Source organism: Paroedura picta, chromosome 7, assembly GCF_049243985.1.
Source record: "Paroedura picta isolate Pp20150507F chromosome 7, Ppicta_v3.0, whole genome shotgun sequence".
In the NCBI taxonomy this organism is placed as follows: Eukaryota; Metazoa; Chordata; class Lepidosauria; order Squamata; family Gekkonidae; genus Paroedura; species Paroedura picta.
Window position 1 is genome coordinate 20224052 of NC_135375.1, and position 11606 is coordinate 20235657.

General features: G+C 46.0%; 1 protein-coding gene across 2 annotated transcripts; it reads left to right on the forward strand.

Moving 5' to 3' along the window:
* Positions 1-4: 4 nt before the first annotated feature.
* On the forward strand, positions 5-11272 carry SKP2 (S-phase kinase associated protein 2). 2 transcript variants are annotated; one of them, XM_077346984.1, is made up of 10 exons: positions 5-240; positions 1658-1908; positions 2861-2972; positions 4200-4343; positions 5294-5428; positions 5901-5999; positions 7386-7513; positions 9312-9363; positions 9760-9867; positions 10745-11272. In XM_077346984.1, the coding sequence occupies exons 1-10, from the start codon at positions 233-235 to the stop codon at positions 10956-10958; spliced, it is 1251 nt and encodes a 416-aa protein (XP_077203099.1). In that variant the 5' UTR covers positions 5-232; the 3' UTR covers positions 10959-11272. The 2 variants fall into 2 exon arrangements, with proteins under 2 accessions (XP_077203099.1, XP_077203100.1); XM_077346985.1 differs by lacking the exon at positions 5294-5428.
* Positions 11273-11606: the final 334 nt, after the last annotated feature.

An 11606-nucleotide genomic window follows, 5' to 3' on the forward strand; every position in this document is an offset into this window, starting at 1 on the left:
GGCCGGCCGTGCGCTTCCCGTCGACATGGCGCCACTACAACTCCCAGGGATCCTTGCGCGAGTGGTTAGAACGTTACCCCGGGCGGGCTGCGCGGGCTGGAGAGAGAGAGGAGGAGGCAGCGCGGCTGGATCTTTGCAGAGGTGTTGCGTGGATGCTGCATCGGGAGCAGCGAGAGGCGGAGGCGTTTGGGAGATAAAAGCGGCTCTCGATGCATCGTCCCGTTAGAGAGCCATGCACAGGTAAAGGGGGCTGGGGGAGAATTCAGGGCGAGCGGATCCCGCCTAAAAAACATAAAGCTGCGCGCGCATTTGGGATCTGGGTTGTAAAAGGCTGCAGCGCGCTTTTCAGTAGCCATTCGATGTGCAGGTTAGGATTAAGAGAGCAGTTGCGCGGGCCAAAAAGCAGCAGTTGTCCCTAGGGCTTGTTTTGATGGCTTGTTTTGCAAGTGCATCGTTTTAGACTTACTGATCACGCAGCCCATCGAAGCAGGAATCGTGGTTTTGCCGTCACATCCTACAGAATCGTCGTTACGTTGCTTCGTGGCCGAGCTTGCAAACGCATGCTGTGCTCTTCCCACGGGGTCTGTTCTTGATGTGTGCAAAGAGGTATTATGTAGAGAGATGTGCCGATTGCTGATTCGCACGGTGCATGTGTTGAGCGTGAAGGCTTGTAGACTCAGAGCATATGTAGGAATGAGCATATGTTACTCTTCTAAGGGAACGGGGGATGGGGAAGCTGCTTTGTCTCCTGCTAAATTCTTGCGCCTTCTGGCGCATTGTTGCTTTGCATGCATATGCATGTAAGGCTCAAATCAATCCCCAGCACCTCCAGCTCAAAGAATCTTGGAAGAGCACTGAAAGGCCACTGCTTGAGTCTTGGGGAGATTTAAATCTGCTTTCAAAGAATGTGTCATGGTCTTTCCGTAGCCAAACCAATGCAACAACTATTCTGCAAGACCTACGGTTGAGGCCAGGAAACGAACACAAAATGCTGGCCTCCCCAACTGTAAGATATCTGCCAAGCACTGACCGAGCACCGCTTCCTAAGATTTTTTATTGAAATGCAGCAATGACTCTTAAAACCTAATTTAATTGAAAATTATAATTTAACATATTTGTTTTTATTCTTATATAATTTATTTGAATGTGTGGTTGGATTTTGATGTTACCCACCCTGAGCCTATGGGGAAGGGCGGGCTATAAGATTAAAGATTATTATTATCACGTGCACAGACTTCAAGTTGTTTCTTTGCCTTCTGTAATTTAACTGAGCCCAGAGTCATTTTTGCAGACGATGTCAAAGATCGATTCCAAATTCTCCCGTGCACAGTTGACTCCAATGCAGGCAGTTTTCTAGGTTGTTGTTGGAGCCATCTGCAGTGTGTTCTCGGCCTGGCTCTGGTGAACAAAGTTGTAGCTTTCAGCTGTGCTAGGTTGCCAAGCAAGCCCTTCTAGCTTTGTGCAGCTGGCTAGAGCAGAAAGGGTTTGTGCATGGAGTCGCTAAGTCAAAGTCTTTGTGTGTTACCTTTGAAAATGTAGTTCAGAAACTGTGCTGTTCCTTTTTTGGTTGTGGGAACACCTGCAAGAAGATTAACCCTGACTAGATACTTTACTTCAGCATATAAAGCTGGGTCTCTGGGCCTTTCTCTCCCTACAGGAGACATCTCCAGGAAATTCCAGATTCGGGCAGCAACGTCACCACTAGCTTCACCTGGGCATGGGATCCCAGCAAGACATCGGAGCTGCTCTTGGGCATGGGAGTGTCTGTCCTTAATGATAAGCTAGCCAATGAGAATACCCCTCAAGAGCTGCTGATATGCGTGAGCCCGCCCCCCAAGCGACAGAAAGTGAAAGACAAGGAATTTGTGCTTGCCCGCAGGCCAAGGCTCCTTCGAGAAGCAGCAGGAGGTAAAGAACTTGCACAGGAAAATAAAACATCCAAAATGTCGCCTGTAGCCAATTTGTAATGAGGGAGATTTAAGTGATACTGATTTGCTTTTTATTATAATAATAATATAGTAACGTATAAGGTATGAATCATAGGCACAGGAGGAAATTTGAACTGAGTTTTTATTTAGAATGGCAAATCATTATTTAAATTGAACCAATTTTTTATAACAGGGTCTTTTCTAGTTGGGCTTTTCCCCGTTTTGGCTCCCTTATTGTTAGCGGAATGAACAATCTTACTGCATTTTTACCTGCCTTTGTCCCCTGTGGGGACTCAAAACAGTTTATACTTTTCTCCTGTTTTATTCCCACAGCAACCTCTGGACAGTAGGTTAAACTGACGTTGTATCTGTTGGCCCAAGGTCACCAAGCAAGCTTCCATGGCAGAGCGGAGATTCAGAGCCGGATCTCTGTGATCCAGTCTGCCACCCTAACCACTATGCCACAGAGCTCTCTTGCAGCAGAATGTGGTCCAGCCCTACACCCAGAAGGAGGGACCAGGAGTAATGGAAACAGAAGCCAGGGACATGGTGTGGGTGGGAAAAGGGACTGCTCTTGGCCAATAGGTAGGGTATGGCGGGAAACATGCAGCATAGAGCACAGCTAGTTAGCTGTCTCTGTGGCCATAGAATGTGAAGTTCTTAGGGCAGTGCTGGCCACAAAGGGCTAGTGGGGAAAGAGCCTGGGATGAGTGCGTCCAGCTGCTGGGAAGGGCTCTAGAGGTGAAGTGCAGTTGGGGAGAGATACTCTTGAACTGTTACAGTTTTTAATTGCAATTCAGAGCTTGTGCGTCGTATTTTTTAAAAGCGTGTGATGTCCATTCAACTGGATGAATTTAAATTTGTTGATGCCCTTTGGGGAATGAGATGATCTTAGTTTTGGCTTAACTCTGTAACATTTTTCCCATTTCCAGGTGTTTCTTGGGATACCCTGCCTGATGAATTGTTGCTGGGGATCTTCTCTTACTTAACCTTAGCCGACCTGCTAAAAGTTTCCCAGGTTTGCAGGAGATGGCACCGACTATCGTGAGTGGTTTATGAGACAGACTTTAAAAAAGGGGGACAGTATAGCTTTTCGGTGGTTGTTGAATGGTCAGAGACTTTTCTTGGCATTGGATCTATAACATTACTTTGGACCAGGACTATGAAGCATAAAGAACAGAGGTTCTAGTTATCTCTTATGACATGACCGGAAATAACCTTTGAGAACAATTCCTGTGCAATGTTTGAATCATAGAGTCATAGAATCATAGAGTTGGAAGGGGCCATACAGGCCATCTAGTCCAACCCCCTGCTCAACGCAGGATCAGCCCAAAGCATCCAAGAAAAGTGTGTATCCACCTTTGCTTGAAGACTGCCAGTTTGGTTTGAACCCAGAGATATGTGAGTAGCTGCTTTGGATTACCCCAGTGCTTTGGATCACACCACTGTTCTGCCTTGTCCAGCATCCAGTTGGCCTAGGCGGGCTAACAAACAGAATAGAAAGGCCAAAATGTCCATTTGATATTGCATCCTGGGACTGGTATTCTGAGATTTGTAGCCTTTGAACATTACGCTTTCCCCTAATACATCTTAGCTAGTGACCATCTCCTATGAATCTGTCTAAACCCTTTTTAAAGCCATCTGTTACTGGCCATGCCCACATCTGCTCAAATGGATCTTTAGAGAGTGCTGGAGCACAAGCATAAGAGCAATGGGGTATGAAACAGAGAAGCAGCAACGTCGGTTTATGGTGTGGTATATTTCATCTAGCACAGGGGTCATCAACCCCCGGTGGCGGGCCACAAAGGCCACGGTACCGGGCTGCCGCCAGCCATGCCTGCCTTCCCCCGCCGGCAGCAAGAAGGAAGGGAAGAGGCAGGCGCAGCCGCCGGCATGGCAGTGACGCAAACGCGCATGTGTGCTGTTGCCCCCTAGTGGCGAAAACGTGAACGTGCAGTTGCCGCACATGCGCGTTAGCGCCGGCTGGTGGCGAAAACACGCATGCGCGGCAATTGCGCGTGCGCGTTTTCGCAGCACCCGGGCCGTCGGCTCTTCCCTCACTCCGGAGGCGGTCCCTGACCTGAGAAAGGTTGGGGGCCGCTAATCTAGCAGAAGAGAAACTCCATGAGGAAATGAGGAAAATATAATTTTAAAAGGCATCTGGGGAATCATGGGGCAGGGGAAATCCTTCCCTCTCCCTCCCTCCCTCCCTCTCCTCCCACGCCCACATCCCCTAGTCTGCTAACTAGCGAACCTGTTTTCTTTCTTTAGAATGGATGAATCCCTCTGGAAATCTCTTGATCTCACTGGGAGAAATTTGCTGCCAGGAGTGATTGGACAGCTGCTGCCCTTGGGTGTCACTGCCTTCCGTTGCCCCAGGTCCTGCGTGGGGAATCCTTTGTTTAAGACAAGCAGGTATTGCCGCTCCCTGAGCAAGCATCCCCCTTTTTCATTCTTGTTGAGCATTTTGGTGTCTTCTCCCTTTGACTCCTCATCTCTTTTGCAAAGGCAGAAAGGGAACCTCTCTGCTGGACCAAAATGGAGTTTTTAGAGAATCAACATACAGAGCAAGTGTATTGAGTTTGGAGGGGAGAGACAGATTCAAACTTCTGCTACCCCACAAGGCCCTCTCAAGAGAGCCAGCGTGATGTAGTAGTTAAAGAGCGACGGACTCTAATCTGGGGAGCCGGGTTTGATTCCTCACTCCTCCACATGCAGCCAGCTGGGTGACCCTGGGCTAGTCACAATTCTCTCAGAGCCACTCTTGCAGAGCAGTTCTTTTAGAGGCTTCAGCCTCACCTACCTCACAGGGTGTCTGTTGCAGAGAGAGGAAGAGATTGGTTTGTAAGCAGCTTTGGGACACCTTCACTTAGTGATAAGCAGGGTATAAAAAAACAGATTTTCTGTTTCAGTGTTAGCCCACCATTAGCTCATTTGATAGTGAGAACTGTAATAATTGACTGCCATCAAGTGAACTGGCGTATGGCAACCCTTAATGGGGTTTTCAAAGCAGGAGAGAAACAGGGACAGTTTGCTATTTATTGCCTTTCTCTAGGAAACAACACTTGTCTTCCTTGGAGGACCACCATCTAAGTCCTAACCATAGCCCACCCTGCTTAGATTCCAAGCTTGGACTACATTGGGCAGTTCAGGCTGTTGCATGCATGTTTTAAAGGTTCTTGCAGTTTCCTTTCTGAAACTGCATTTGAAGCAGCTTAGTGTTCTCCTAGATCTCCCAGGTGCATCCTGTTCTTGAATGACTCAGAATTAAACTGGGCTGCTGGGATGACCTGGAAAGTATTTTGAGGAAGTCATGTTCTCCTCTCTGTCTTTCTCTTGCATCATTCGGTTTGGCCTGTTTCCAGGCTTCTTCCCGTGCAGCATATGGATCTGTCCAGCAGTACAATCCGGGTTGGAGACCTCCAGAGCATTCTTGATCGGTGTCAGAGCCTACAGAATCTCAGCTTGGAAGGGCTGAAACTTTCCAGTGACATTCTTAGGTGGGTGAGCACAGCATCGCTCCGAAAGGAACATATATGGCCATGTTGACCTATTTCTCCCCCCTCCCCCATGGCCAATGATAGGCCTGGAGGGGGGGTGGGAAGGGGAGGGGCCCCAGGTGGGTGTGTTCACAGCTATGCTTCCCAACCATATTCTGCATGATCCCACCACTTCTGGGATTTCTCAAAGGCTGAAGAGTTTCAGGGGTTTCTCAGTGGTAAAAAAAGCTGGTCTAAGGGAATGAATTGATTTTCCACATTTGATTGTACATGTACATGTGCAGCAAGTCCCCAGCTCTCCTCCAGGGTCAATGGTGCTGGCATGGAAATTTAACTGTGTCTTCCTAAGCAGATAAGCCCATTGACTTCTCTGGACTTAGAAGGGTATGAACTCTGCTAAGGATGGCATTCATGTATGCCCACACAAGTCAATGTGCATTATTGAGGGTGCCGTCTTTGTTTTCTCTTTCAGAAAAATAGCACAGAACCCCAGCTTGATGCGATTGAACCTCTCTGGATGCTCTGGATTCTGTACAGAAAGTTTGGAGGCGATGTTGAACAGCTGTTCCAGGTAGGAAGGCTGCCAACATTAACAAGGGTGCTTGTTAGTGGTTCATCATGCTCTTTGAGAGGAGTGACAAGTGGAACGCCTCAGGGATCTGTTCTGGGGCCTGTGTTGTTCATATTTATAATTGATTTGGATAAAGGAATAGAGGGGGTGCTTATTAAATTTTTATATGATACTAAACTGGGAGGGGTAGCAAACACATCCGAAGGCAGAACCTGGATACAGGAAAACTAGGCTGAAATCAATTTCTATAGTGATAAATGTAAAGTTCATTTAGATAGGAAAACTCAAATGCATCATTATAGGATAGGGGAGACATGTCTTGGCAGTAGTATGTGCGAAAAGGATCTAGGGGTCTTAGTAGACCATACACTGAACATGAGTCAGCAGTGTGACTCAGTGGCTAAAAAGGCAACTGGGATTTTGGGCTGCATCAAAAGTAGTGTCCAGATCACACGAGGTGATGGTGCCACTTTGTTCTGCTCTTGTCAGACCTCACTTGGGAGTACTGTGTTCAATTTGGCACATCACAATTGTAGGATGTAGACAAACTAGAGCATGTCCAGAGGAGGGCTGTGAAAATGGTGAGGAGTTTGGAGACCAGGATGTATGAGGAAAGGTTGAGGCAGCTTGGTCTGTTTAGCCTGGAGAGGAGACGATTAAGAGGTGATATGATAGCCATCTTCAAGGACCTGAAGGGAACACAATCAATTATGGGTGTGAAAATGGATGCCCACTCATCTCATTGTTCACTTTGTTGGCCCCCATCCATCACATGATCTTTTCCAGGTGTTCGGTCAGGACCTCTGCAGACCCATGCGGTATATATTAATCGGTACATTTGGGCATTCCTGCTCGCTAAGGAAATCTTAACCTGGGCACTTGGTTAGTGCTTAACTAGGACCACTAGCTGACTTTGCTGCCCATGGGCATTCCACACAAGTCATTGCAAACCACTTAACTGTTTTTGTACAGTTAAAGGTAAAGGTATCCCCTGTGCAAGCACCGAATCATGTCTGACCCTTGGGGTGACGCCTTCTAGCGTTTTCATGGCAGACTCAATACGGGGTGGTTTGCCAGTGCCTTCCCCAGTCATTACCGTTTACCCCCCAGCAAGCTGGGTACTCATTTTACCGACCTCGGAAGGATGGAAGGCTGAGTCAACCTTGAGCCGGCTGCTGGGATTGAACTCCCAGCCTCATGGGCAAAGCTTTCAGACGGCTGCCTTACCACTCTGCGCCACAAGAGGCTCTTGATTTTGTAGTTAGAGAAAGCTAAACTTTGGCACTAGAGATAACAGAATGTCATATCTGTTCTTGCCATTTTAAATGGTTGTTGATCTGAGCATTTGGATTTTTATAATGAATTTTGTTCTCAACTGGCACACAGGCTTGAAGAGCTGAATTTGGCTTGGTGCGACTTTACCGTTGATCATGTGAGAACAGCGGTGAGCCATATTCCTTCCACCGTAATACAGCTCAACCTTAGTGGCTACAGGCAGAATTTACTGATGTCAGGTGAGCAGCCCGTTTGGGCCGGAAATATCTAGCTCAGGTCACCTGCCACCCATCGTGGAGTCACTGCATTGAGTTGGGAGAATGCAAAGCCGCTCCAAATTTGGGGTTGGGGGAGGGGCTCAGAGCCACTCTCATTTCTGGGATTACATTTTGCATGGCAATCTCCGCTAAAGCGCTGTCTCAACGAATTTTTAAGAAGCTTACCCAAAGTACTTTGCAGGCAGGAGAGATGCATATACAAGTTCGCCCCAGCTGCTGACACTCGGCAATGTAGCGCCAGTGTGGTGTAGTGCAGGGGTAGTCAACCTGTGGTCCTCCAAATGTCCATGGACTACAATTCCCATGAGCCTCTGCCACCATTTGCTGGCCTGGGCTCATGGGAATTGTAGTCCATGAAAATCTGGAGGACCACAGGTTGACTACCCCTGGTGTAATGGACAGAATATTTGAGTGGGATCTGTTTAAAGCTGCTTTTGCATGCATGTTTACTTGAGAGTCAGGCTTCATTTAACTCACGCCAATTTCCAAGAGAATACACATACATTTAATTTATAAAGAAATTCATCCTAACTCATTGTCTTGTGGTAATCATAGTGGAAGTTGTGGAAACTATGCTTCTCTAGTACAACAAAATATGAGGGTGAGTCAGAAAGTATTGCTGCAGAATCATAGGAATCTTTATTAAACAAGAATATCCAAATTATTGTTTTGCAACATATCCTCCATCTGGGTATATAGATTCCTGAAGGCAGCGTTTCCTTCTCTCTAACGGTTCCCCAAAGAATATTGTGCTCCTCGATTTACACCACGTCAAAAAGGCAGTTTTGGCACCCTCGAGGGATTCAGAGCTTGTTCCTTTAAAATGTTCTCTGATTTTGAGGAACAAAAAGAAGTCTACAGAGTCAAGATCAGGGCTGTAGGGTAGATGGGGTGACGTTTCTCAATTAAATTCTTGTAGAACACCCCTTGCTGCTCTCAGAGAATGAGCACATGCATTGTTGTGATGAAAAAAAAAACCTTTTCCTGGCCTTTTCCGCACCAATGCAGTATTATTTTTTTAAAAATCTACTTCCATCATAAGCCCCTGTGATTGTCCTGTGTCCTCCGAGAAATAAACTCCGTGTATGAACTGGAATCCTAGTAGCAGTACTTTTAAACTTACTCATCTTTTGAATTGAAGGATGTGGCTCAAAGGAAAGCTTTAATACTCAAATCGGCTGACAAAGATTCTCGACCCTTATATGGAATATCTACATAAGGGGCAAGAATCCTTGTCCCCTTCCCACTCCCCCTTCTCAGAAACCCGGATTCCCTCCCACCCCCACTTCCTCCTCCTTTCCCCCGCTTACCTTCGTGGCTCATGGGCACTACGCTGTCACGTCTGTCTGTCTTCCAAGGCTGCTCCTGTCTCTGGAGGGTGGGTGGAGCCTCGGAAGACTGGCAGCTGTGGTGCCAGAGCAGTGAGCCCGGCTTGTTGATGAGTGTCATTTGAGGCTGTTTCTACTTCTCCGTGGGCAGGAGCGGCCTTGGAAGACTGACAATGGTGGCACCAGAGCAAAAAAGTGGGCTTTGCTGCTCTGACGATGACGCCACCACTGTGGGCCATCTACTGGCGTGCTCCCTAAGGCGGGACAACGGACGTCACACCCGCTATCATTTCCGTTATAGGGACTGCGCCTGTTGATGTTCCGCATCAAAATTGCCAAATGTTGACATGTTCATCTGAGCCATTTCCTGGCATTTCCGTATTTTTTGTGAGAAGCTTATAGCGCTTATCGAACTTGCCTTCTCATTTCAGACGTTAAAACGTTACTAGAGAGGTGTCACCATCTAGTACATTTAGATTTAAGGTAAGAGTATTTGAAGATTATTGAATATGTTTTGTTGTTGGGACTCTGTTGAGGGATAAATGAAAACCAATAATGGGACTTCCAGAAAAAGCACCGTGTTTCCAATATTGGTAAGAACACTGGGAAATATGCTTGGTCCCATGTGTTACATCGAGGCAGTAGATCAGGCATCCTTTAAACAAATGGGGATTTTGCTTTTAATGGCCAATTCCCTTCATTAAAACATAAAACTCCCATGGATTCCTCTAATTTGCTCAGGAAGACCATCAGTTGCTGTGCTGTATGTGAAGTTTGATAAGAAATGTACTTTTGTTGGCGGAGCTTTAGAACTAGGTTTATGCTACACATTTTCTCTTTGTTTACTGGAAACCATTGAATCAGATATTTCTGTTGCAGCGACAGTGTTATGTTGAAACCTGAATGCTTTCAGTACTTCTGCCAGCTCACTTACCTGGAGCATTTGTCTCTTAGTCGGTGCTACCAGATACCACCTGCGGCCTTACTGTGAGTAATAATCTGCTGTTCTTCAAGCCAATTTGAACAATTACTGTGTGTGTTTTCAGAGAGAATGGAAATGGCTTCTAAGCTAGTTCACAGAAATTAAATTTACAAGTACTATGAGATGCAAGTTTCTATAATTGTCCACTAAATGGAGTGAACGTTGTTGTTAGTCATGAAGTTGTGTCTGACCCATCGCGACCCCATGGATAATGATCCTCCAGGCCTTCCTGTCCTCCACCATTCCCCGGAGTCCATTTAAGCTTGCACCTACTGCCTCAGTGACTCCATCCAGCCGCCTCAGTGACTCCATCCAGCCACCTCATTCTCTGTCGTCCCCTTCTTTTGCCCTCAATCGCTCCCAGCATTAGGCTCTTCTCCAGGGAGTCCTTCCTTCTCATGTGGTGGCTAAAGTATTTGAGTTGAGCATGGAGTGAACATGTTGATACCCAAAATTATCATCTGTTCAGTTTGTTTTCAAACCATTGGGAGATTAAATAAAAATCCTTTGCTCTGGGCTTCAGCTGTGGGAATAGGGGTGGTTATTGCACAATGACAAAGACACAAACCTGGATCTACCTGTAGAAGAAGAGGATCTAGTGCTTTCTCATGAATGCTGCATGTTTTCCCATCACCTCCTTTTCATAAGATGAATTTTTCTACCATCTTACTTGTTTCTGTTTAAGGCTTTATTTTCTCCTTTCATTGTCATGTTCTCCTCCATCTCTCCTGCCTGCTATTTTCACAGAGGTTTTGATTTAGCCCCCTCTTATGATTGATTTGATGTATTGTATTTATAAACCACCCCTCTTGGCACAGCCAGTGGGGAGAATACTTGGTTTGCAATTGTGTTCATTGCAATTTTTTTTCTCTTCCATTCTAGCGAACTTGGTGAAATTTCTACACTCAAAACGCTCCAGGTTTTTGGAATCGTGACTCCCCCTTCTCTCCAGCTCCTGAAAGCAACACTTCCTCATATAAAGATAAACTCCTCTCATTTTACAACTATTGCAAGGCCCACCACTGGCTATAAAAAGAACCAAGAAATGTGGGGGATCCAGTGCAGACTGAGTTTAAGACATCCAGCTGTTTTTTAACGTAGCCTCTCGGGCTTCCAGAAGCCAGCAACAGATGTTTCACTTCTTCAAAGCCCCCGGACTATGGAGTTCTTGAAAAGTTGTCCCCAACTGTTTTAACTGACCTAATCCCATTGATTTCTGTATTTTATGTGCAGTAATTTATCGTGCCATTCATTTTTCAGATTTATTTTCTATTACAGTCAGACATGCCAATCACGTTTAAAAATATTAGGTCAAATAAAGCAAAAGGCACACCCTGCCCCTGGAAACATTTTAGATACTTATTCTTATACTGTAATTTTTTAAAAATTAAAACCCTCCATGTTTTTATATACCTGCTTCAGTTGCCTGTTCAGATGTTCCTTTCACTCATTGGGCCCAGTACCTGGTCACAGCATTATTGGGGTGCTATAATTGTGGCTTCTCAAGGTGTTAGAACCACTTTTTAAAAACAAGACTTTTATTCTTGCAGCTGAGAAAAACAAGCCTGTCTTTAATTTCTGCTGGTACTGACACTTGCATCCAAGGGTGTAACTCTTGCCCTCTTGCAAAGAATTAGGTTCTGTTCAAATATGCTCCACCCGCCTTTCTGCATGAAAAATGTTTGTAGTATCATCTTTTTAAATGTTTATACAAATGAGGACCGCAACAGTTTTGTGGACTGTT

Coding starts and splice junctions, on each gene's coding strand:
- SKP2 (XM_077346984.1), top strand. Junction 5,429..5,900: donor CTTTCCAGTGACATTCTTAG/GTGGGTGAGCAC, acceptor TTTCTCTTTCAG/AAAAATAGCACAGAACCCCA. Junction 9,868..10,744: donor ATACCACCTGCGGCCTTACT/GTGAGTAATAAT, acceptor CTTCCATTCTAG/CGAACTTGGTGAAATTTCTA.